The sequence below is a fragment of the Oncorhynchus mykiss genome, unplaced genomic scaffold, assembly GCF_013265735.2.
Source record: "Oncorhynchus mykiss isolate Arlee unplaced genomic scaffold, USDA_OmykA_1.1 un_scaffold_308, whole genome shotgun sequence".
Taxonomy (NCBI): Eukaryota; Metazoa; Chordata; class Actinopteri; order Salmoniformes; family Salmonidae; genus Oncorhynchus; species Oncorhynchus mykiss.
Window position 1 is genome coordinate 122431 of NW_023493757.1, and position 25583 is coordinate 148013.

The window sequence follows — 25583 nt, forward strand, 5'->3', positions numbered from 1 at the left end:
AGTAACAAAAGTTTATTTTCCACCATAATTTGTAAATAAAATCATTAAAAATCCTACAATGTGATTTTCTGGATTTCTTTTCCTCATTTTGTCTGTCATAGTTGAAGTGTACCTATGATGCAAATTACAGAACTCTCAAATTTAAGTGGGAGAACTTGCACAATTGGTGGCTGACTAAATACTTTTTTGCCCCACTGTAAGTAAAACTACTGCGGAGAATATGTACAAGAAAATATGATGTATTCCTGGGGAGTGGGTGATTTTAATAAAAAGAGGTGGTCAAAAGAGCGAGGGGTTTACCGGTTTTATATTCTGAAAGTTATGGGGAGAAACATGATTTAAATCAGGTTTAAAACTTTAGATGGTTTATAAGTGGGTGTAGGGTGTTCGCAAACATGTGAACTCAATATGGAAGAATGTAAATGTAAAATAAATCTATAGAATGTGAAGACAATGATTTTAAAATAAAACAAGATTTTTACAAATGTGGTTTGCGTCAAATTTATAGGGATATTAAAAAGAGAATGTGATTTGTGGTACGAGGGTGGAAAATTTGATGCACTTTTGTTGAATGTAGTAGGTAGCATTTTAGAGAAAGAGAGATAATATATAGATACAGTGGAGGAAACTGTGGGTGAGTACTTTAATTGAAATTCTATCAAATGGAAAACTTGTAATTAATTGGTTTTAGTTTATAATCGTTTTACTTTTTCTTTCTGATTTTGTTAAAGGGTGAATTGTTAATCTTTTGTTGTAAATAGTGTTTTGTATATAATAAAAAAGATTTGTTAAAATGTGCCCGATCTCGGAAGCTAAGCAGGGTCGGTCGGGCCTGGTTAGTACTTGGATGGGAGACCGCCTGGGAATACCAGGTGCTGTAAGCGTTTTGCTCCAGCAGAGGGTTCTCTTGTGTCATGCGTTGAGCAACTGCCTTTTATTTATCACCCTAATGTTGTGTCTTTTTATTGGACTAAATGCAGTTTGTTAGTGCATTCAGCATTTGTTTTTAGGCTAGGAGACTGTCAATGTCTAGTCCATTAGGGTCCTGTAAAATCCCTTCAATGTTTTGCGTAATTTTTTCCTGTATATATGAAAGACTAAACATGATTGATTTGTAAGTTGTATAGTTACAATGTGTAATCATTGATATCCCAGGAGCAGTAATCACTGAAGTGTATAATTGTAATACATACATGCAGACACCGCATCGTTTGATATGACTGAAAGTGTCTGTCATACCTGGACCACACCTTTATTTGCCAAGGAAGAGTACATGGTCAGTGAATATATTCAATGTACGGGCTACAATATGGGAATCTCATACGTGGTAATAACTAAAATACATGTGTAGATAGGTCTTGCATCCTTGGCACAAACGGTATATTCTACTCTAGGCGTCATGAATGCCATTCAGACTTGAGGTTCATTGATTGGTATGAATATTAGTTCAGAAATACTTTTTAGGGTCCATACCCAGAGCGGCAACAGTTATTTTTAATCCGACTCCAGCAAGTAAATAGCTAGCCATGTTACTTCAGCTGCATTGCAAGGCAAGCTTACAATTGTGCAGTCAATGCTTTAGCCAGCTAGATTCTTTACATCCACTGTTTCACAAGACATCCTGGTTTGTTGGTTCTCAGGAGTCCCTGAAAGACAAATTCATTCTCCTAACACTTCTTAGTGTGAACTTGCTAAATAGAGATTTTCGTAATTTAACTTTGACAAAAAAATATATAGCCGCGTCTCTACATTATCACATTCCTCTCAAATTGTACATTTGCTTGACTCGTTAAGACAACTTCCATCTGTTTTGTCAGCAATCTTCGTTGAGCGCCGCAAAGCAAGGGTGGCTGGTGTCAAAATTAGTCTTTGGTCATCAAAGCCTTGGGACCCAAATGCGCCAACTCCCCCTTGTGGTGGTCTGGAGCAATGAAGCCATCCCGCGGTGCAAGCTCACAACTTTTAAAGGAGTGTCTTCAGTCCCCGCTGTTCCGTACGGTGTGTGTTGAAATCTTATCCTGATGCGGAATAGATTGCAGCGTATTCATGGCTCTACCTTCGTAGTTCGGGCTTGGAGATTGTGAAGAGATGTCTTATGGGGAATGCATGGGTGTCCGAGCTGTGCGCTAGTAGTTTTAGAAAACAGACACCTCGGTACATTCAGCTTGTCAACACTTCTTACACAAACAAGTAGCGATGAAGTCAAGCTCTTCCCATTTGAGCCATGAGAGATTGACATGCATATCATTAAAGAACAAATGTCCATATTTGGATGGAAACCAAGCTAGTGAGAGGTATCAAGGAAAGTTGTAATTTCAGTTGAAAATTACCAACACTGCATCCAACCACAGCCCTGCTGGTTTCACTTTGGCAAACCACCATCTGCTATAACATTGAGTCATTTCATCCTACTGGACATTGGAAAGCTTGTTTCATTTCCCATTGTTTGTCCTAGATGGGAAATTGGTGTGCAACACTTATCACCCTCCGGTGGATGGTTCAGAGTTCCATGCTTACAAAAGGGTTGATTGATACATGTCAGATGACAAGCCTACGACATGGTGTTAAATGCAAATCAGATACAATTAAGGTAGCTCCAACGGTTAGGATTGTTTTATATAGAACACTTTATTTGACATGTTAGAACAAGACATTACACCCAAAGAATGTATCCAGAAGAAACATATAAATGACGCTCCTCAAAGAGGTCTTTGACATGTCGTTGACCTGTTGAGAGAGAACCTATTAGTTCAGTTATGGTCTGCCAGGGTCTGAAAAGCATAAAACAAGACCTACCTCTTTTCGGGTTGTCCTGATTCACACATTGTCCACTACAGGGGCCGCCAGACGGACTACTGGCATCACAGATGACCACATCACAATGGACAAAGACCTAGGAATCAAAGATTTGATGTGTCAGATGTTATTTTTTTTTTTTAAAGGGATGATTGCCACTCAAACAAAATTAACCAATAAAGATTGTTGGGTGAACTTTGTTACCTGGCCACTCGGCTCAAGCGCATCCTCGGCGAAGGAAAACATATAGGCCTCAAAGCGTTTGACGTGAGGGGGGAAGTGGACCCTGGCGTCAGCTACCACCGGGTGGAAGACAACACGGTATGGATCCTCGGGGTTCTCACAGCTGCCAGTGGAGAGAGGGACTAAGTTAGGAACAAGAAAACGCTGCAAACCCCAACCGCCTTGTGTACGAAGTCTTGTGGTGGTGTCATGACTGCCCTGTGAGGATCAGATCAATTTACAGCAGAAGTGGGTTCTTTCTCCCCCTCCAGTATGAACTAAAGTAATGTTTTTGCCAACAGGCTTTCCCCAACAAAAATCACCTTTGTCTTGAAAAAACATATTTCATGTAAAGGCTCGAGACTTCCTACCTGTAGAGTGAGCACGTTTCTAGTAAAAATCACAAAATAAAAACCAATATGACATTCATTTTCTATAGCTAATCTGACCAGTCTTCTGCTAGAAATATTGTTCCAGTATTCACTTTTGAACGTGTTAGAGAAACACCCCTAGAAAATGTGCATAGTAAGTAGCCATGCCACGAGGAACATCAGAGCGGGTCAGACTGACAGAAGCGTCCCCGGCGGCCAGAGTGCATAAGAGGAACGGTAATAGAAATTAACATTAGACCAGAAAACCGTGAGGCGCAAGCTACACGTTCAGAACTTTCCTAAACTCACAAGTACCTAGAAAAATGAACATAAGTGGGACCATTCTGCTACTATATCCAAACCATCCTACTCATCACCCACTGAGGAATCAGTGACAGGGTTGATTAGCCCATCTTCCAGAACAATCCATCCTGTAGTTCTGTTCAAGACTAGTCATTGGAGCCACGGACAACCAACGACATTGTGACCTCATGTAGCCAATCAGAGAGAAGACAAGCCACCTACCTTTCCACAGCGGCATCCCTCAAATACATTCATGCTTTTACTCCAAGCTGGTGCCGGTTCGTGTGTTCAAAGACGTATCAACGATAAGTGTCCCTTACGGAACGGGGGGGGGGAGAAACCTTGTAACAAGCCGTCATATTGTGTCACCTGTGTGTTTAGCCTGTGTTATTTAGTTAGCTAGTAATTCAATTAAACCAACTTGTATAGTACTGAATCATAAGGCTGGGGTTTCTGCAGCTGCAAGGAGGATACGATGTAATGGTTCATAAGTTCACTATCAATTTAATAGATTTCTACCGTCTAGAGTTTAAGTCGGGAGACGGTAACTTTAAAACCGCTTCCTCGGCACCCCAAATCCTAACATGATTCATTTAGAGTCGCTTAACAATTTAACAGTCCTCAGATAATTCAAGGTCACGACAGTGGTTTGTCATTTCTGATCTTTTGGCCCATCAGACCTGGATGAATCTGATTTAGTACGTTTTTATTTTAAAGAACAGAAATTGGGCTTTCCGTCAACAATATTTATTTATGTCTACTGCAATGGCTTGTTAAATGACGGATGTCAAACATGAATATTCAATTCCATTGACATGAGGTGAAACGTCCCTCTAAATGGTTCTTAAAATTCTAAATTATCCAGAATTTTAAGACTACAGGCGACCTGAATATTGATCAATTGACCGTGGTTTAACCAAAGTTGCCGAATAGACAGTCGGTATCAAGGCAATCATATTTTTCAACACAAGTACTTCATTTTAAACAAGAATTATGCAATGCGCCAGAGCAATTTGCATCTTTGGGAGGTTTATCCTTTACTGTTTAACTGCCCGATATTAGCAAAAAAGGAATTTGTGAAATCTGAAGATGTTACATTGAGACAAACGCCCACACCAGTACAAATCCACTTGAGCTGACAGACGATGGTCAGGATTTTGCACAGCAAGATAGTTGCAGCTGAAGTGACAAATCTGAACTACCCATTTTTTGCACAGCCATGTGAATGTTGTCTTTTCCTATGATCTACAAAACATTTTCAGCTTGTTTTTTTTTAAACTGCTATGACATTGCTGATTTAATAAACAGCTGTAAAGTTACTCCGTGTCCACATTGCCAAATTTAGGTTTTTGATACCATTTCATAAAAATGGTAAAATTGCGTGATTTGATAGTATTTGCAAACCGATCCCCCAAATGAATGGTTTTGACCAATAAAGTTGCTTCACTACACTGCTTGGTGTAACATGCATCCAGATACTGAAAAGGCACCCGCAAAATAAAGTGTCATTTGCAGCGTGCATAATCATGGTCAAAGTCATTGTAGCCCATTACAATGTAGGAAAAATAAGTCATCTTTCAATAGTAACCCAATTTAAATTCTTGAGATAAAAATTAGGCCAGCGTGTCCATCTGTAGCAAAGTGCTCACCCAAATCAAAAATGTAGTAACTTTTTTTAATATGAACATTAGCTAGCTAAATAAGGTTAGCAAGACGCTGCTACACTTGACCGTGGTATTTGTTCATGTTTAGAAACTCCCAATTAGCGCATTCCTCTAGGACAGGAAATTCCATTGAAAGTGGCATCAACTTCTGGGGATCCTGTCAACTGATCCTATTCAGTTTCAAACATCCATGCTGCACAGGCATCTGAACCATCCTTTAGGTTTAGTGCAATAACTGATTTAAACACAAGAGGTCACTTGTGCCTGAATTCAACCCAAACAACTATTCAGTCAGTGTTAAGAGCAGTTGTTTGAAACCAACCGGAAAAGCAAGCCAAGCTTGCCAGCCGCTCTTGATTTCCAGTCGACTGACCATCAGCTTGGCACAACACTGAACTGTAGCAAACCAAAAGGATAACATTGAGTAAAAAGGTGTAGGTAATGCCAACATTAACCTTTTCACACACACACACACAAGTTCCAAATATCTTAAACAGTCGCCCCAGTGGGAGTTGATTTTATGCACGTGGTCAGAATGCACTCACCGTTCCAACATGTGGACATTCAACCCGCGCTGACCTCAGTCCAAGGCGATTTTTCTATAGGCCGTTTCAACATCTAATTTTGCCTCATTCACAAAGGGCGCCCATTTCACTGTTGCAGACCATTTCGATTTGAGAATTTAATGAGCTGGACAAACTTTCCTTCAAAAGAAAGCCCAAGCACTTCCCCAGATCAAGTATACCGTCCTTGCACATGTATTGCCTTCCTTACAATTAACTGTGAACATGCGTGCATTCCTATCAAAGTCTTATTTTCTGTGTAACGTGTTGTCGTTTCTACTGTAGCGTACCGTAAGTATAATGTACTCAGCGTTTTATTAATGCATTCTGATTCTTGCCTAGATTGTAATGGACACGTGTGTAAAACACTTGAAGGTGGCACTGAATATGAGCTAATGCTAACGCCATACAATGCAGTCAGGTTCATGTTCACGTATGTCAGACTTATGGTGATCGCAACTGGAGTACCCCATTGTCTTGAATGCACTGAAATCGTTAGTTGATTTGAACACGGCATCAGAGTGTAGACTATGGTACCTCAGGGTTGCCAGATCAGACCCCCCCCCCCCCCCCCCCCCCCCCCCTTTCCAGGGGTATATAGCTTATATAGTCTTCCGCCATTTATTGTTGATAAATTCCCAGATCTTAGTAATATTTCCTGCATCATCCTCTTCACAATACCTTCCCCCAAGGACTTAACCCCCAATAATGGATTGTGCTATATCTTGCAACTCTGTTTAGCTTTCGTGCTACGGTTGTATTTGGGGAGGTGACAACAATTGGCTTTTGGAATAGTTACCTGTAAACTACTTGTCATGTGTACGCCGTAACAAGTACAAAGATTAGTCACATGCTGAAGTGGCCAAACTGAGTTAAGATCTCAGGCAACGGGCGCAGTGAACAGCATTCTAGGAGTTCTTGCTTGACAAACATGGATTCCATACTTTCTAAACTAGATTTACATGGCTCCCTTGTACCGCATCACTGTAAAACAAGTCAACCTGTTATTTAGACTAGATAACGTTAACATTTATGTTTTACAAGCAAAGGTGGAATAAAGTTGTGAAGACCTTTATTTCTCATCAGTACAAAACATTTCTTAGATGCTTTTCAGACAATGCGGTTTAGAGTCGTTTGATGCAGCATACATTGATGCAGTTCCAATGATACACTGCAGGGATTACTCAGCGATAACACGCGCCAGATTCTCTCATAAGTGTTAAATTGGGTGGAGATCTGGTGACAGACCGCACATGGCTCACATCGTTTTTAAGCATTGTGACCACTCGACCTATGGATGGGGGCATAGCCACGGTAGCCAAAGTAAATGGCCTGCCAAGCATGATAGGTTGCTAATTACTCAGGAACCACACCTGTGGAATAACACTTGTTTAGGCCCAAAAACAACATGTTACCCATTAATGATGAGATTCCACCGGGGTCGGGAGTCGCGGTCTTCGTTGAGGGTGGCCCAGCAGTGGTCAAGCACCAGCGCTACCTTGGGATCAGAGGACGTGGTCAGCGCCACCTCAAAGTGCAGAGGCTGTCTCAGGTACCTCACCACTGGATAGTCCTCCTCCTGGTGGAACGTGTTATACGAGGCGTCTGGAACACAGAACAAGACAACCGGGGGTCGTGTTCAGTGGGCACCATCTGAACTTGTCCATTAAGAAATGCTCGTTTATCATATCCTGTTGTGCCCCGATGAACACAAGCCATTTATAGCAAACACTACCCACCCCCCACCAGAGGCTTCTAACAAATTCCCAAATCAGCACCTCACCGTTACTCCATACCTGTAGATCTCAGAAAGCAAGAGAAATATCATTAGGCTTAGATTTTTGGGAATGGTTTTGTAAAGGAGACCTTCCAAGATACTTTTAGAGGCTAGGGGTCAAGTTAAAATTCTGAATTTGTGCACGCTTACCCTGAGCGAGTCTCATTCTGACCATTAGCCGACCCGTCCCAGTCGCGGCAAAAGGCTCGTTGTCACGCGGCCTGGTCAGGAAGGCCAATGTGCGAGTGATGTTGGCCACATAGTAGCAGGAAACCTTTAACCTAAAAATAGGGATGTGAGCAACTTCAATAGGGGAAACTTCAAGCAGTGGAGTGGACACTGGTAGTAGAGGCCCATTTTCCCTGTATACAAAGTATTGAGCAATTGGTGAAGAAAAAAAATGCCCTATAACAGCTACAATTGTAATGCGTAATGCACTTACTGATATTCCTCCCCTGAAGACGTCGTGGCATTCCGCTTCACCTCAAGTTCATCTGGCAAGGAGATTTCGTTCTCATACAGCATGACATTGTTGATAAACTATGTAGTAGAGGGGAATTGCTTATTACAGCCTGCAGAAGCAAACAGTCCGTAAATACACAGTACCCATCACCTCAGGGTAATAGTCATTGTACCTTCCTGGTGGTGCCACAGGAGTTCACAGTGAAGTGGAAGTAGGCGACGCGATCGTCACTGTAGGTGGGACCACAGGCGGGGTCGCTCAGGGTCAGCTGACCGGGGTTCAGACCGGGAGCAGACTCCACCTTCACCGCCAGCGCAGTCATCGTTCCGTTAGAGAAACACTCTTGGAGGTAGGGGAGCAAAAGACAGGTAGCCATCAGACCTGGGTTCTGCATTTGTTACACTTATTGAGCTTGCCGAGCACAGTAGAACCAATGGAATAGCACCAAAAGTGCAAACCATGCCCATCTGGCACTACTATTAGACTCACAGTATTTGCAAGGAACCCAGGTTTGGTAACCATGTTAAACGACTATTTATCAGAAGTAATTGTTTGAGAACCAACCAGTCAGCGTTTTGAGGAAGCTGCAAGCCAGGGAAAAGTATTTGATGGTCATGTTGTTGTAAGGATTCAACAGAGCCACATCCAGTCTGCTCCTGACAGAGGACGAGTGAACTGACTGGGAACCAATGGGAGAGTTCATTAGTCCAATATTGTATGCATGTACACAGGGTAAGGAAAGCGAGGCTAGCTGCAGCAATTTAGGTTAACATGTTTTGGGAGAGAGTCGTACCTCAAACACTGCGTCCGGCGAAGAGAAGGGCAACGTGATGGTGAAGTCTGTGTCGCCCTCTGTTAAATACTGTTGAGCAAACTCATGGTTAAGCAGCCGCTTGCCAACCAAGACCACAAAAAAGGGCTCTTGGTTCCTGTAGTCCACAGTGATGTGGAAGTTCTCCTGATCACAGTTGCCAGTGACTGAAGGTGGCACTACAAGGACAAACAGGGTTGTGTTCAATTATTAAGCACAAAAAACAAGGTACTACTTGAACTTGTCAAGACGAAACCCTTGTTTAGATTGCAAAATGTTTTGCTACGGTGGGACTGAATAAAAACGATCCTGGCAAATCAGGAACAGGACAACTGGGTCCAACTACTCTAAAGCTTAACATTTTCTTTGTAGAGAGACCGCATAGAAAAACCCTACAGTATGGCTAGTTGGGCTTTCACTGCCAATTTCCTTTCAGGGCAATCATTAACGAGAGGAAACCATTCAATAGTAGTTTGGAGTAGTCCAGAGACATACCAATGTCCAGCAGTACAGCGTCCACAACGGCAGAGTGAGAGAAAGGCGCGTACTCTGGAAAGATGACCAGGCCGTAGATCAGCTGAAGAGTGAAGGTTGTGACACCTTGTTCCGCCCTTCTCTGTAGTGAAGTTAAAAGCATTGGTCAATTGGGCAGCATTATTGTTGTAACAGAACGCTAGTCAACATCAACTGACAACTAAGTACACATGGGTACTATTAAAACAAACTATTTACTTAAAGTAACGTTGCCCTCATTCCTCTACATCAAATGCACACAACTGCCAAAATAATGGAAACACTTGAGTAAATGAGGGATACAAAATACATCTGTGCCATTTATATTTTGTTGGTGGCCCACTTATTAGGGCATGTACAAATCACTGCGTGTGGCTTTGCATTTAACAGAAACACACCTCCTTAAAGACCACCGGGTCTGAGAAGGGCACCTCCAGCCTGAAGGTCTTCAAGGTGTTGTCCGGGGATCTCTGCTCCCGAACATTGAAACCCCTGGCGTTGCACTCTGCAACAGTTAGCACCATGGTGGGAAAGGTGATGTTCAGCAGCTCCACATCAAGGTTGAAGGTCCCCAACTCAAGCACAAACACTGCCTGCTCAGGAACTGTGTCTAAGGGAGTGTCTGTTCATTGGCAAACAAAGGAAAACATTTTGAAATGCGGTACAATGGAAGTTGAAAATTGACATTTGTTATTGGGTAAGTCCAGGTATTGCCTCCCCGTTTCAGTACATTTCCTTCTGTTTTGTGCCTAATGAACAACCCAGGCATCCCAAATTACCATAGGCACTATTCAACTAAACCAGACTCACAGTTGCGAACTTGTGGAGGCCTGGCCATCAGAGGTGTTGTGATAGGGAAGAGGACTTTATAGCTGGTGTCCTCGTGTGCGACCTCCTCGATCCACAGCAACTCAAGCATGGGCTCAATGGTGTAAGTGACAAAGTACTGGTCATCCTGAATATGGCTCTGTAAGGGAGACGAGGGATGCAGTCAGGCTGTAATACACAATTGGAGTGCAAAAAAAGGTAAATGTTCCTTATAAGCCAGAATGTTAAATACAATTATTCTACCGCTTGTCTTTTTGCCGCTCGTAATTTAAGACAAAATATCCAAAGGAAAGTATTGGTTACCAGACTTGAGAGCTGGTAGGTGTATGGTTGGCAACTTGCATTTCCGGCGGTGCGCATTTTCAGAGCAACTGACACGTAAAGTAAACACTTGCACAATATGTAAACAGCAGCCGAGTGTTCCTTGCATTCAGTTGAGTGGCAAAGCTACCGGCTACCTAAAAAGTCAGGTAAACAATACTTTAGTGTGGATATTTGGTCTCAAATTTCAAGCGGCTAAAGGACAAACTGCAAAGACAAGCGGTAGAGTATGTTTAAATGTAATTTTATGCAAAATTCACACAATTCTGCAATCCATTGTATATTAGCCTGATTAAGCAGACAATTGCTCAATAAGAAACATTTTACACAAGACAACCTTTCTAGGAGTTTACCCATGAGAGATGGCAAAGGGTTACTGCAAAGCACTGACAACTGCTGTAGTAAAAAGGGCTCTACAAATAAGACAGAAATTAAACAGGAACATTTTACTAATCCAATGCTGACCTTGAAATAGCCGCCAACCGCCCCCACCGGAATTTCAACAATAATATGAGCCTCTGTGACTAAAACAGAGTAGTTTCTGGCAGCCATTTCCTCAGTGTCCAGCCTCTTAGCGTCAATTCCCATGTACACCTCCAACATGGTGAAGGCATCAGAGGAGAAAAGTGGGTCTATGTGCTTGGGCATGTACCAGGTGATCACTTCTGGAGTAAAGGCCACTGCCTCTGCAGTGAAACAAGAAGCCAAGGGCACATCAAAACAGAACATTTTCCCAACTGAACACTACATGAAAGTCTTGTCTGGAGCCAATTAAGAACTGGGCTTATAGGATCTTAAATTATTTCACACTCAACCTGGTGTTGGACAAACAGCTGTGGCATCTACTCGAGTAACCAGCCACTTCTGCTCAAAGAAGGTTGAGGTTGAGAGCACCCGCATCGGAACCCCAGCTACCTGTTCAGGGGGCAACCACATCAGGGCCATGTTCAGTAGGGCACACCGTATTAACAATATGTTGCAGAGTTCAGGTAGGGCCACCGTTTCCAAATGTTTGCTCTACTGAACATGACCCAGTTCATGGAGGTCAGCTTACATTCTGGAGGTATGTCTCTTCTGCATTATGAGGGCTTCTTAACACCAGCCGTGTGGGAGTGTTGGCTATTGCATAGCCCTTTCTTTGGACCTCATCCACATTCATGACATTCTTGCTAGGACTAAAGACGACTGCTGTCATTTTGTATCCTGAAGCAACAGCCTGTCTCAGGAAATGGAAACATGAATTAAACAAAATTGTCAACAAACGCACATTGTTTAGCGCCATCCTGTCATGTTGTAGTGAAATTACAGAAACTGAAATATGGCTACCTCAGCTCCTCTACGGAAGTTGCCGCTCTTTGCTTTCGGGCCCCCAGTGGTCTGTTCGGGGACGGTTTGGATGTCTGGAAGAGTCCTTCTGACAGACACCTAGAGAAGGCCATTATTCCCTATGCATTTTCTCCCTCCCATACAATAGGAAATCAAGGGCCAGTTCTCAATCTGTCCACTCCCCTCCTTAAATGCATTGAGAATAGGCCAAAATTCCTCACCTCTAAAGTTCTCCTATGTGCATTTTGAAGAGGCGAGTGGAATTGAGAGTCAAGACCTCTAGGTTGTGTTGCAGAAGAAGTGAAAACACTGGACAGTTGTAGCTCTAAGACAGATCATTTATACAGGCAGTATGACAAGCGCGACTGTAAACATGTCCATTGGGGCATGCTCTGCTCACTTGCCTCCATGTAGTTGCGGTCACACAGAATCTCTCGGGAGGTCCAGGGGGTGTAGCTACAAGTTTTTCCCACTCTATACACAGGGTCTTCAGTCATGTGGTTTCCTGGCAGCCTGAACTGCATGACCAAGCTGAACATCTTATCATCCTAAAATGAAGGGGGAAGAGAAAAAAAAGCCTTCACTATATTGCAAAAAACAAAATTCAGGTGACATTCATGCAAGTTATAGACTGTGGCAAAATTGGCTATATGAATGCAGCTGCCACTGTATTGAAGCCACACTACAGGAGAAGAGCTCAATAGTTCACATCACTGCAGTCTGTATCAGAAAGTTGGCTGGCCCTCTGAAAGCCCTCCATAAACTTCTGCTGTACCTTACGTCATCGTTAACTTAGAGGTAAGAGATACCAGACCCAGGGGTGGCTAACAATGGAGATCCTTTTGATATCCACAGAGTTAAGTCAAACTGCGTCGATGTTTCTGGAACCGTACTTCTAATAACCTCCATGCGCTAAATTGTATGTATTAGCACCTCTACAGCAACAACTCAGGCTTATTGAGGACCTTTTTACTGAAGAATGTGTTTAATTATTTCCATCTAGTGATGCAAATATTGACTTGTATCTTTGTATACAGGGCTCATCTGCAAAAGAGCCTGGTCTCAGCATGACTCCATGTCAAAGGTAAATAAAATTACATTGCTACAGTATGAGTTGCAAATGCAGTGACACTGAAAGGCAAACTGTCCATTTGAAGTACAAGCAAACACTACAGTTACTAGGGTTACCATGTTTTGGGAAAAGCAGTTTTGAAGAGAAGCAAAAAACATGGCATTCCCCATGGGGTCAAATTTAAAGCTGAATCCACACTGAGTAGCAAGGCCAGGCGTCAGGTTTATGATTTGTGTGTCATCTGGAAGGGATGGAGATGGTGTGAACACAATAGTTGACAAGCAATATCAAGCCATGAATTATGAAAGGAGAGAAAGAGAATCATAAAGAGGCAAACTCACTGAAGACAGCATCAACCTCTTCAAAAAGAGGAGCGACACTCAAACGAATAACGTTACCAAGGCATTCAGCGTTGAGGTCATCTGGAATAGGAAAGGTTAGTTAAAAATAAAATATTGTCAAACGCTTAGTGCTTAAATTTGCAGGGTGCAAAATGCATACTTATAGAATGTGGCTGTTGTGCTTGTATGCCCACAGCTGCCATCAATAGGCAAAACAACCTGTAAGGGATTTGACAAATTATGATTGATTAAAAGGAGGAAGAACACAACTCAAATGTTTGCGTCGCATAAGACTCTCCTAGGCCTGCTACTACTTACCCTGAGCTAAGGAAAATAATCATTGTGGAACAGATTTGTTCCGATAAAATACACAGCTACAGAACCTGATATTTGACCCAAAGTGTGCAGCCTACAGCCCAGGGGTATGCAACTTCTACCCTATGACAAAGGCTTCCCACACTCAGTCACCTGAACCCCAAAGGGCTGCACATTTTCTTTTTATTCCCCTAGCCCTACAAAGCTGATTCAAATAATCATCCAGCTTTGTTAATCTGAATCAGCTGTGTAGTGTTAGGACAAAACCCTAAATGTAAGGCTACTGTTCAATTTTAGAAGGGTGCTCCGCCCTCACCGCTTTTATCCATTCATGTCAGGGGCCATGGACCGGTGCGTCTCGGCTCAGGTTAATAGAACTCCCTCATTAGCAGCACAACAGCCTTTCACAGGTGAAACGCATAATTACCCAACCGTCTACAATTGTAGCCCAGACAGAGAGAAAGATATTGGCCTCTAATGGCCAAAATGCTGCATTTGCATGCACTTTCACAATTTGAATGTAATCAACTGGGTGGGACTACCAACTTCATTGGCTGAGCCCTACTGGTGACCCTGTTGAAGTCATGTCCCATCAGGTCATCAGAAGGGCTCAGACAATTGTGAAGAAGAAATGTTACTACTTTAATATGAAGATAGCCTCAATGGCGCTGCCCATGCTGTCACAGACACTATATTGGCACAGATGCATAGATGAGTCTTTTATCTTCTTATGGCTGGGGGCAGTATTGAGTAGCTTGGCTGAATAAGTTGTCCAAAGGTGCCCAGAGTAAACTGCCTGCTACTCAGTCCCAGAAGCTAAGATATGCACACTCTGAAGTTTCTAAAACCGTTTGAATGATGTCTGTGAGTATAACAGAACACATATGGCAGGCAAAAACCTGAGAAAAAAATCCAACCAGGAAGTGGGAAATCTGAGGTTGGTCATTTTTCAACTGATTCCCTATTGAAGACACAGTGGGATATTGGTCATGTTGCACTTCCTAGATGTCAACAGGCTTCCACTAGATGTCAACAGTCTTTATAACCTTGTTCTACTGTGAGGTGAGGGCGAATGAGAGGGGAATGAGTCAGAAGTCTGGCAGAATGCCTTGAGCTCGTGACGCTCGTTCACATGAGAGCGAGCTCTGTTCCATCGCAATTCTACAGACAAAGGAATTCTCCGGTTGGAACATTATTGAAGATTTATTTGAACAACATCCTAAAGATTGATTCTATACATCGTTTGACATGTTTCTACGGACTGTAACGGAACTTTTTGACATTTCGTCTGCTCCTAATGAACACACTTCGTGAGATTGGATTTGTTTACAAAACTCGCTAACAAAAGTAGTTATTTGGACATAAATGATGGACATTATCGAACAAAACAAACATTTATTGTGGAACTGGGATTCCTGGGAGTGCATTCTGATGAAGATCATCAAAGGTAAGTGAATATTTATCATGTTATTTCTGACTTCTGTTCACTGCACAATATGGTGGATATCTTTTTGGCTTGTTTGGGCTCTGAGCGCCGTACTCAGATTATTGCATGGTTTGTTTTTTCCGTAAAGATTTTTTTTTTTTTTGAAATCTGACACAGCGGTTGCATGAAGCAGAAGTATATCTTTAATTCTGTGCATAACAATTTTATTTTCATCAACATTTAGTATAAGTATTTCTGTAAATTGATGTGGCTCTCTGCAAAATCACCGGATGTTTTTGGAACTACTGAACATAACGCTCCAACGTATACTGAGATTCTTTTGACATAAATATTAACTTTATCGAACAAAACATGCATGTATTGTGTAACATGAAGTCCTACGAGTGTCATCTGATGAAGAACATCAAAGGTTAGTGATTCATTTTATCTCTATTTCTGATTTTTTGTGACTCTCTTCTCTTTGGCTGGAAAAATGACTGTTTTTTTCTGTGACTTGGCTCTGACCTAACATAATCGTTAGTGATGCTTTCGCCGTAAAGCCTATTTGAAATCGGGCACTGTGGTGGGATTAACAAGAAGTGTATCTTTAAAATGGTGTGAAATACTTGTATGTCTGAGGAATTTTAATTATGAGATTTCTGTTCTTTGGAATTTGGCGCCCTGCACTTTCACTGGCTGTTGTCATATCGATCAGCCCTAAGAAGATTTATCTATCTCTATGAGGCAAGACAATTGTCATTCAGGATTAAAAGGTGACTGCACTTCCTGATTTGGCCTTAGCTGTGTTCGAATACTCGCACTAACTGTACTGTTTGTGACATGAATTGAGTATTTAGTATGCTTATTGGTCATAGTATACCTGTAGAAATATATCATAGTATACCTGTATACCTCTGGCCCTTCTTTGGACACTGTGTTAACTAACCTCCAGATGAGCTTCAATGCTATACAACTCTCCTTCCGTGGCCTCCAACTGCTCTTATATGCAAGTAAAACTAAATGCATGCTCTTCAACCGATCGCTGCCCGCACCTGTCCGCCTGTCCAGCATCACTACTCTGGACGGTTCTGACTTGGAATATGTGGACTACAAATACCTAAGTGTCTGGTTAGACTGTAAACTCTCCTTCCAGACTCACATTAAGCATCTCCAATCCAAAAGCCCCATTTACTACCCACCACTGCAACCTATACGCTCTCGTTGGCTGGCCCTCGCTTCATACTCGTCGCCAAACCCACTGGCTCCAGGTCATCTACAAGTCTCTGCTAAGTAAAGCCCCGCCTTATGTCAGCTCACTGGTCACCATAGCAGCACCCACCCAGAGCACACGCTCCAACAGGTAAATCTCACTGGTCACCCCCAAAGCCAATTTTTCCTTTTGCAGCCTTTACTTCCAGTTCTCTGCTGCCAATGACTGGAACGAACTGCAAAAATCACTGAAGCTGGAGACTCAGATCTCCCTCACTAAGCTTTAAGCACCAGCTGTCAGGGCAGCTCACTGATCACTGCACCTGTACACAGCCCATCTGTACACAGCCCATCCAACTACCTCATCCCCTTGCTGTATTTATTTATTTATCTTGCTCCTTTGCGCCCCAGTATCTCTACTTGCACATTCATCTTCTGCACATCTATCATTCTAGTGTTTAATTGCTATATTGTAATTACTTCGCCACCATGGCCTATTTATTGCCTTATCTCCCTTATCCTTTCCTTATTTGCACACACTGTATATAGACTTTTTCTACTGTATTATTGACTGTATGTTTGTTTATTCCATCTGTAACTCTGTGTTGTTGTATGTGTCGAACTGCTTTGCTTTATCTTGGCCAGGTTGCAGTTGTAAATGAGAGCTTGTTCTCAACTAGCCTAACTGGTTAAATGAAGGTGAAATAAAATAGAAATAAAAAAATACTATGGATATATTTAGTATGCCAAATGTTCCAGGATGTCGTACTAAATTCGCCAAAATATGAGGAATACACGAAGAGGACACTATTTCCGTACTTTAGGGCCAATAATGCAATTCTTCAGAAAATGGGCGTGGCTTCACATCGTTTCCAGATTTGTTGAAAATGGCAGGAAATATGCAGTCGAAGTACAACGAGAGCGGATACAAATTCATTGCTTTAACTAATTATGACAAATATTAAGAAAATGTTGAGCAATGTAATAAAGTAATTACTTTTTAAATAAGTTAACTTACACGTTATATTGGCTAACAATTTGTTAGCTACACTGGTCTTACGAACCACATAGCTTTATCAGTACAGCAGTATGTACCGGTATGTTGTTAGCTAGATACCTAACGTTAGTTGGCTACTTATAGATCAAACTTGACAAAATAATAACTATAGGCTATCTAACTAACTACCCAATGTTTGACGTGATTATTCCCGTCATTCTGAGCTTAGCTAAATGGTATAGTCATTGTGCGTTCTCAATGGACATTCGGGTGCTTTCGTAAATTCGCTCTGGCTGTCTACTCTGCTCTGAATTTACAAACAGACAATCTGACAACGCTCTGAATTCATGTGCGCATTCTGGAACTCCTGATTGAATTTAAGAACACACCTGAAGTCATATAATGTCTAACCAGTAATTTGTTATGCTAGATAGCTAGCAAGAGGTTGCATAGCAACAGCATCAGCTTCCGGTAGACAGGTGAAAAGCTAGTACGCGCAATTGAAAGCATACTGTTCGTTTACAGTATACTAAAATGAACTAATAATATATAGTATGCAGTATATACTCATTAAGTATGTAGTATACAGTATGTTAGTATGGGTATTCGAGCACAGCTCGTGTTTCATCAATGCTCATTAAGAAATGCTAGCGGCTATGACTGAAGGCAAACAAGAATTGTCTTGGGGGTGTGGTTTGATGTGGGTGTTTCTTGGATGTGTTTTTACCATTCAATTGCAATAAACAAGTGCAGTAGTGAATACGTAAGGTTAGCCAGCTTTGCTGTAGAAAACAAAGTTTTGAAGTTGAGGACTTCTCCCGATGAGCATTGACACCAGAGCACGCTCATTTGGGCTACAGTTTGAATCACAATGTACCAGATGAGTGCGGAATCTGACATTGAATTATTATTATTAAAAAAATGTTGTGTTCGATCAAAACATTCGGTTTCGGAAGTGAATGTAGTGGTGCGTTTGGTTGGTGGATCTGCACATCTGTACTGAGGTAGGCTGTGCAGGTAGCCCAGATGAGAGTACGTCTGAGATGGATGAAGGTGAAAGGATCAGTGATGAGTCTACCTACAAGACTGTACACATTTTTTGGTGGAAAATGTTCGGAAAAGGAGACATGGGTGGATTTGCCACAGATGGGGACATAGATGGAAGGGGAGAATCTAGAAGAACAAACAGGCAGGGAGAAGAGGTACCGGAGAACAAAGTAGTAGTATTTTTTTTATCTGAGACAACCAGTAAAATGTTACATCTGATAACGTTGTCAGATGTACAGTGGTTCTTACTTTTGAAAGTTTTGAGCTTATGGAGCCACCGTTTGTGGTAGATGGTGGCAGATTGTGGTAAATTGCGTCTTGGCTGACACTTAAATAACGTGCCATAGAATTATGCGGAACCACGCAAGATGTGCTGCAGGATGCCGCAACATTTAAGCTTATAGGGTTCCAAAAAAGGACCGCAAAAACATACGAAATACGTTGTTCCAACCTGTAAACGAACAGTATGCTTTCAGTCGCGTGTACTAGCTCTTCACCTGTCAACCGGAAGTTGATGCTGTTGCTATGCAACCTCTTGCTAGATAGTTAGCATAACAAATTACTAGTTAGACATTTTACGACTTCAGGTGTATTCATCAATTCAATCTGGAGAACCAGATGGGCATGGTTTGCACATTTGGTGCTATTCCATTGGTTCTACTGTGCTCGGCAAGCTCAATTAAGTGTAACAAATACAGAACCCAGGTCTGATGGCTACCTGTCTATTGCTCCCCCACCTCCAATAGTGTTTCTCTAATGGAACGATGACTGCGCTGGCGGTGAAGGTGGAGTCTGCTCCCGTTCTGAACCCCGGTCAGCTGACCCTGAGCGATCCCGCCTGTGGTCCCACCTACAGTGACGATCGCTTACCTACTTCCACTTCACTGTGAACTCCTGTGGCACCACCAGGAAGGTAAAATGACTATTACCCTGAGGTGATGGGTACTGTGTATTTATGGACTGTTTGCTTCTGTAGGCCGTAATAAGCAATTCCCCTCTACTACATAGTTTATCAACAATTCATGCTGTATGAGAACGAAATCTCATTGAAGTCTTCAGAGGAGGAATATCAGTAAATGCATTACGCATCACAATTGTAGCTATTAGCTCTTTTTCCTTCACCAATTGCTCAATACTTTGTATACAGGGAAAGTGTGCCTCTACTACCACTGTGTCCACTCCACTGCTTGAAGTTCCCCTATTGAAGTTGCATATTTCCCCTATTGAAGTTGCATACTCTTTTAAGGTTAAAGGTTTCCTGCTACTATGTGGTCAACATCACTCGCACATTGGCCTTCCTGACCAGGCTGCGTGACAACGAGCCTTTTGCAGAGACTGGGACTGGTCGACTAATGGTCAGAATGAGACTCGCTCAGGGTAAGCGTGTACAAATTCAGAATTTCAACTTTCAACCATTCCCAAAAATGTAAGCCTTGTGATATATTACTCTTGCGTTCTGAGATCTACAGGTATGGCTATGTAGTAACGGTGAGGAGCTGATTTGGGAATTTGTCAGAAGCCTCTGGTGGGCGGGGGGGGGGGGGGGGGGGGGGGGGGGGGTAGTGTTGGCAGTGTTGGCTATAAATGGCTTGTGTTCATCGGGGCACAACAGGATATTATAAACAAGCTTTTCTTAATGGACAAGTTCAGATGGTGCCCACTGAACACGACCCCCGGTTGTCTTGTTCTGTGTTCCAGACGCCTCGTATAACACGTTCCACCAGGAGGAGGACTATCCAGTGGTGAGGTACCTGAGACAGCCTCTGCACTTTGAGGTGGAGCTGACCAGGTCCTCTGACCCCAAGGTCCACTGCTGGGCCACCCTCAACGAGGACCGCGGCTCCCGACCCCGTTGGAATCTCATCATTAATGGGTAACTTGTTGTTTTAGGGCCTAAACAAGTGTTATTCCACAGGTGTGGTTCCTGAGTAATTAGCAACCTATCATACTTGGCAGGCCATTTATTTTGGCTACCGTGGCTATGCCCCCATCCATAGGTCATGAGTGGTCACAATGGTTTGAGCTTAAAAAAAGATGTGAGCCATGTGCGGTCTGTCACCAGATCTACACCCAATTTAACACTTATGGGAGATTCTGATCACATGCTTGTTATCACTGAGTGGTCCCTGCAGCGTACCATTGGAACATGTAAATCTAGTTTAGAAAATATAAAATAACTCCCTAATCCCAGAATGCCATTCACTGCGCCCGTTTCCTGAGGTCTTAACTTAGTTTGGCCACTTCAGCATGTGGCAAATCTTTGTACTTGTTACGGCGTACACATGACAAGTAGTTTACAGTTAACTAATCAAAAATCCAATACAACCGTAGCACGAAAGCTAAACAGAGTTGCAAGATATAGGTCAATCCATTTTGGGAGGTGAAGTCCTTGGGGGAAGGTATTATGGAGAGGATGATGCAGGAAATATTACTAAGATGGGCGATTTATGAACAATAAATGGTAGGGCAGACAGTTTTTCTAAGCTAAATACCCCTGGAAAGGGGGTCTGATCTGGCAACCCTGAGGTACCATAGTTTACACTCTGATGCTGTGTTCAAATCAGCTAACGACTTCAGTGCATTCAAGACAATTGGGGTACTCCAGTTGAGATCACCATAAGTCTGACATACGCGTATGTGATAACCTGACTGCATTGTATGGCGTTAGCATTAGCTCATGTTCAGTACCACCTTCAAAGTGTTTTAAACATGTGTCCATTACAATCTAGGCAAGAATCAGAACGAATTAATAAAGCGCTAAGTACATTATACTTACGGTACGCTACAGTAGAAACGACAACACGTTACACAGAAAATAAGGTACTTTGATAGGAATGCACGCATGTTCACAGTTAATTGTAAGGAAGACACTAAATGTGCAAGGACTGTATACTTGATCTGGGGAAGTGCTTGGGCTTTCTTTTGAAGGAAAGTTTGTCCGGCTCATTAAATTCTCAAATCGAAATGGTCTGCAACAGTAAAATGGGCTACTTTTGTGAATGAATTGAGGCAAAATTTGAAGTTGAAACGGCCTATAGAAAAATTGCAGGTAATGTGCCTTGGACTGAGGTCAGCGCGGGTTAACTGTCCACATTTTGGAACAGTGAGTGCATTCTGAGATCACGCGCATAAAATCAATTCCCACTGGGGCAACTGTTGAAGATATTTGGAACTCGCGTGTGAAAAGGTTAATGTTGCCGTTACCTACACCTTTTTACTCAATGTTATCCTTTTAGTTTGCTACAGTTCAGTGTTGTGACAAACTGATGGTCAGTCGAATGGAAATCAAGAGCGGCTGGCAAGCTTGGCTTGCCTTTCCGATTGGTTTCAAACAACTGCTCTTAACACTGACTGAATAGTTGTTGGGTTTGGGTTGAATACAGGCACAAGTGACCTCTTGTGTTTAAATTAGTTATTGCACTAAACCTAAAGGATGGTTCAGATGCCTGTGCAGCATGGATGTTTGAAACTGAATAGGATCAGTTGACAGGATCCCCAGAAGTTGATGCCACTTTCAATGGAATTTCCTGTCCTAGAGGAATGCGCTAATTGGGAGTTGCTAAACATGAACAAATCAAGTCAAGTGTAGCAGCATCTTGCTAACTTTATTTAGCTGGCTAATGTTCATGTACAATCCCTTCAATGTTTTGCCTGATCTCCCCCCCCCCCCCCCCCCCCCCAAAAAAAACAATCCCCCTATTCTCCGTTAACATTTCCCGGTCGACCGTTTGTCTCTGCTTCTGCAGGTTTTCGCTCTCAAAAGTACACATTTTTAATAGCAATATAACACGATTGGATGTTCTATGTCCACGACAACGTTTAAAACCCTAGCAGGGAACCACTTTTGAGGTCTGGGAAAAACAGAAGACATGTCGATTTTGGGGTGTAGTTACCCTTTTTTAGGCAAGTGTGCACCAGGAAGAGACCTTTGTTTGGTTAAGCGGTGTTGCTGTAGCGCATGTGATTGCGGAGTTTGCAAAACAAATGGCCACTGGATTGATGCAAATAATCATGATATAATTCTGCCAGGCTGGCAAAGGCCACTTTGCAGTTAACATTTGATTGAGAAGGTTTTTATGGGAAGCCTTTCCTTCTCTACCACAAGAAGGTTATCATTAGCCTCATCGCTAACGGCTACACAAAGTGTAGACATGCGCTCGCTCTGCACGCATGCGCACAGAAACTGGGCAGTCCTGTGCAGTTTCTGAAAGTTGCGTGGAAATACGAATCGCTGATGCATTTTGTTCATGTCTTATGATTCACTTGGGCAAATGAATGGATTTTCTAACAAGTTGAAGGCATTGAGTTGATTTCCTCCTTAGTTCAAAGCATTTTTGAATATTGTTGAATTTCGGTTTAATACCTGTATTTCGTGATTCCGTTTGGGCGCACCGTATTTTATAGGGCCCTAGTCCATGAAGTTGTCATAAGTATGAACCTAGGATATGCCCTTTTTCCCCCCACAAGAGTGAAATATATGGGCTGGAAATGTAAGCTAGGTTTGAGCTTTTTCAGTGTGTGTCACAAGGTGGACATTTCTCTGTCCCCCTAAGAGTAAGCGACACGTTGACTTTATATAGTGTACCAAGAGAATGCCTTTCGCTTATGGCCATACCAGCCTGAATACGCCTGATCTCGTCTGATCTCGGAAGCTACGCAGGGTCGGGCCTGGTTAGTACTTGGATGGGAGACCGCCTGGGAATACCGGGTGCTGTAAGCGTTTTGCTCCAGCAGAGGGTTCTCTTGTGTCATGCGTGGAGCAACTCCCTTTTATTTATCACCCTAATAATGTTGTGTCTTTTTAATGGACTGCAGTTTGTTAGTGCTTCCCTGCCATGCCCTGATCAAATCAAATAATGGACAGTGCGTTTCCCTCAAAATCTCGGCAGTGCATTCAGCATTTGTTTTTAGGCTAGGAGACTGTCAATGTCTGTAGTCCATTAGGGTCCTGTAAAATCCCTTCAATGTTTTGCCTGATTGCCCTCCCCCCCAAAAAAATCCCCCTATTCCCCTCCGGAGGGGTCAAAAAATGCATTTTCGTTGTCGGCAGGATTCGAACCTGCGCCGGAAGATCCTAATGAATTTCTAGTCCATCACCTTAACCACTCGGCCACGACAACATTGACAAAAGAAAACAGGCTTGTTAGGAGTGAATGGGTCAACAGGCATAGCCTACAGAAAGTAATAATTTAACATTATTTATTTATTATTAATTATTTTATTAAGGCATGGTTTGAAACCCCCTCCTGACAACTATTTTATTATTTATTATTTTTCAACTGGATTTTACAAAGGTGCATGACATGCAGGCGCTAAAAAGTTGTCAGGAGGGGGTTTCAAACCATGCCTATAGGGTAGTCTGCAACCTGAATGACTTAATGGTTATTTTCAATGCAATCGAGTTTTTTCTTTTTCTTTTAGGGTTTAACAAGGTTTCTCACCTATGGCCAATTTGACATGAATTTAAAAATGCCTCAGATAGGACCAAAAAAAGTGTCTGGAGCTTCCCGTCAGGGTAAGAGTGACAACAGGTTTCCACATGTCAAAATGGGGAAATCTTAGCAAATGGCTTCATGGTTATTCATGAGAATCGTGTTGTTGTATTGTTGAGTGTATCATGGGATCTCACCTGAAATCTGTGGCTTGACTACAAACCTGTAACCTATGCTACTGTGGCCTATAGAGCTAGAAGGCTGGATAACCAGGTGTGTAAAGGTGTGAAGTGGGACAGATGGCCTGCAGTCCTATCCCAAATGGACAACTAATCCCTATGCACTTGCGGAAATCTGAGAGGATGCGATTGGTATAAGAAACACGACTAAACTTCAACCTCCGGAGGGGTCAAAAAAAAGCATTTTCATTGTCGGCAGGATTTGAACCTGCGCAGGAAGATCCTAATGGATTTCTAGTCCATCGCCTTAACCACTCGGCCACGACAACGTTGACAGAAGAAAACAGGCTTGTTAGGAGTGAATGGGCCAACAGGCATAGCCTACAGAAAGTGAAATTTAACAACTGAAAGATAATGCAGTAACTCATTATAATGCAATAACACAAAATGTTCCCCTCATTCATTTGTTATTAAGTCCAGCTGTTTTCTTATTTAACCTTGATCTTTGCTCAGCTCCAGAAGGTCAGCATTTGAGAGTGTTTATTATGAATTGTTATTTCACTGTGTGAAGTTGTTATTTCATCATTCTTATTATTACTGCTGAGCAGCATGACTCCTGAGAGGCACTAAAAAACTGTCAGAAGTGGGATTTGAACCCACGCCTCCATGGGAGACTGCGACCTGAACGCAGCGCCTTAGACCGCTCGGCCATCCTGACTACAGCACAGTAACTGGGTATCGGGTTAAAGTGTATGCGGTAAAAGTAGAAATATGAACAACGCTCTAAAATCACCACAGAGACCAGAACAACTATGCACGATACTGACTTGCACTTTCAATAGTCATTTGTTTTTATAAATTAAAAAGTCCAGTCATTGATTTAACCTCAATATGGCCTTCAATGGGAAAGAGTAGTAAATCGTCATTGAATGAGCGCTAAACTGGCATCAGAATATGGCCATTCTGATATAAATGATAAAATTCCTCAGATAAGACTGAAAAAGTGTCTGGAAATATCAGCAACCATCAGGGTAAGAGTGACAACAGGTCCACATGGGGGAAATCCTTACAAATGGCTTAATGGGTCATTTCAACGCAATCGTGTTATTATTTATTTTTAGGGTTTAACAAGGCAGCTCACCTGTTACCTGTGGCTTGACTTTAGATGTGGCCAGTTCGATTACCCTGCAGACTATAAGAGTGTCTTCAGAATATGGCCAATTTGACATGAATTTAAAAATGCCTAAGATAGGACCAAAAAAGTGTCTGGAGCTTCCCGTCAGGGTAAGAGTGACAACAGATTTCCACATGTCAAAATGGGGGAAATCTTAGCAAATGGCTTAATGGTTATTCATGAGAATCGTGTTGTTGTATTGTTGAGTGTATCATGGGATCTCACCTGAAATCTGTGGCTTGACTACAAACCTGTAACCTATGCTACTGTGGCCTATAGAGCTAGAAGGCTGGATAACCAGGTGTGTAAAGGTGTGAAGTGGGATAGGTGGCCTGCAGTCCTATCCCAAATGGACAACTAATCCCTATGTACTTGCGGAGATCTGAGAGGATGCGATTGGTATAAGAAACACGACTAAACTTCAACCTCCGGA

General features: G+C 42.4%; 2 protein-coding genes and 2 non-coding genes across 6 annotated transcripts; 2 read left to right on the forward strand and 2 right to left on the reverse strand.

Annotated features, from left to right (window-relative positions):
- Window positions 1-2603: 2603 nt before the first annotated feature.
- LOC118950497 lies at window positions 2604-14030 on the reverse strand. 3 transcript variants are annotated; one of them, XM_036973753.1, is made up of 21 exons: window positions 13690-13856; window positions 13532-13590; window positions 13372-13452; window positions 13147-13271; window positions 12363-12506; window positions 11959-12057; window positions 11687-11848; window positions 11448-11547; window positions 11098-11318; window positions 10294-10450; window positions 9882-10105; window positions 9466-9586; window positions 8953-9149; window positions 8724-8838; window positions 8332-8501; window positions 8139-8236; window positions 7847-7977; window positions 7335-7524; window positions 3001-3142; window positions 2797-2893; window positions 2604-2727 (listed from the first exon to the last, which is right to left on the reverse strand). In XM_036973753.1, the coding sequence occupies exons 1-21, from the start codon at window positions 13710-13712 to the stop codon at window positions 2654-2656; spliced, it is 2730 nt and encodes a 909-aa protein (XP_036829648.1). In that variant the 5' UTR covers window positions 13713-13856; the 3' UTR covers window positions 2604-2653. The 3 variants fall into 3 exon arrangements, with proteins under 3 accessions (XP_036829648.1, XP_036829649.1, XP_036829650.1); XM_036973754.1 differs by lacking the exons at window positions 13532-13590; window positions 13690-13856 and adding an exon at window positions 14003-14030; XM_036973755.1 differs by lacking the exon at window positions 13532-13590 and having other exon boundaries at window positions 13690-13851.
- A 4729-nt stretch (window positions 14031-18759) lies between these two features.
- Window positions 18760-20242, forward strand: LOC118950495 (zona pellucida sperm-binding protein 4-like). Its single transcript, XM_036973751.1, has 3 exons — window positions 18760-19437; window positions 19612-19742; window positions 20064-20242. The coding sequence occupies exons 1-3, from the start codon at window positions 19388-19390 to the stop codon at window positions 20240-20242; spliced, it is 360 nt and encodes a 119-aa protein (XP_036829646.1). The 5' UTR covers window positions 18760-19387.
- A 2724-nt stretch (window positions 20243-22966) lies between these two features.
- On the forward strand, window positions 22967-23085 carry LOC118950500. Its single transcript, XR_005042482.1, has one exon. It is a non-coding gene; the product is annotated as a 5S ribosomal RNA (ribosomal RNA).
- Window positions 23086-24611: 1526 nt separating this feature from the next.
- trnal-cag lies at window positions 24612-24694 on the reverse strand. The gene has a single exon. It is a non-coding gene; the product is annotated as a tRNA-Leu (tRNA).
- Between the last annotated feature and the right edge of the window lie 889 nt (window positions 24695-25583).

What these genes read in the sequence shown, in the direction of transcription:
- LOC118950495 (XM_036973751.1), top strand. Translation starts at nt 19,388, where the DNA reads ATGCTGTATGAGAACGAAATCTCATTGAAGTCTTCAGAGGAGGAATAT. An exon ending in TCTTCAGAGGAGGAATATCA is followed by an intron (nt 19,438 to 19,611) that starts GTAAATGCATTA and finishes TACTCTTTTAAG; the next exon opens with GTTAAAGGTTTCCTGCTACT. An exon ending in CAGAATGAGACTCGCTCAGG is followed by an intron (nt 19,743 to 20,063) that starts GTAAGCGTGTAC and finishes TCTGTGTTCCAG; the next exon opens with ACGCCTCGTATAACACGTTC.
- LOC118950497 (XM_036973753.1), bottom strand. Translation starts at nt 13,712, where the DNA reads ATGATTATTTTCCTTAGCTCAGG. An exon ending in AGCTGTTTGTCCAACACCAG is followed by an intron (nt 11,319 to 11,447) that starts GTTGAGTGTGAA and finishes GTTTCACTGCAG; the next exon opens with AGGCAGTGGCCTTTACTCCA. An exon ending in CGGTTGGCGGCTATTTCAAG is followed by an intron (nt 10,451 to 11,097) that starts GTCAGCATTGGA and finishes TCTCCCTTACAG; the next exon opens with AGCCATATTCAGGATGACCA.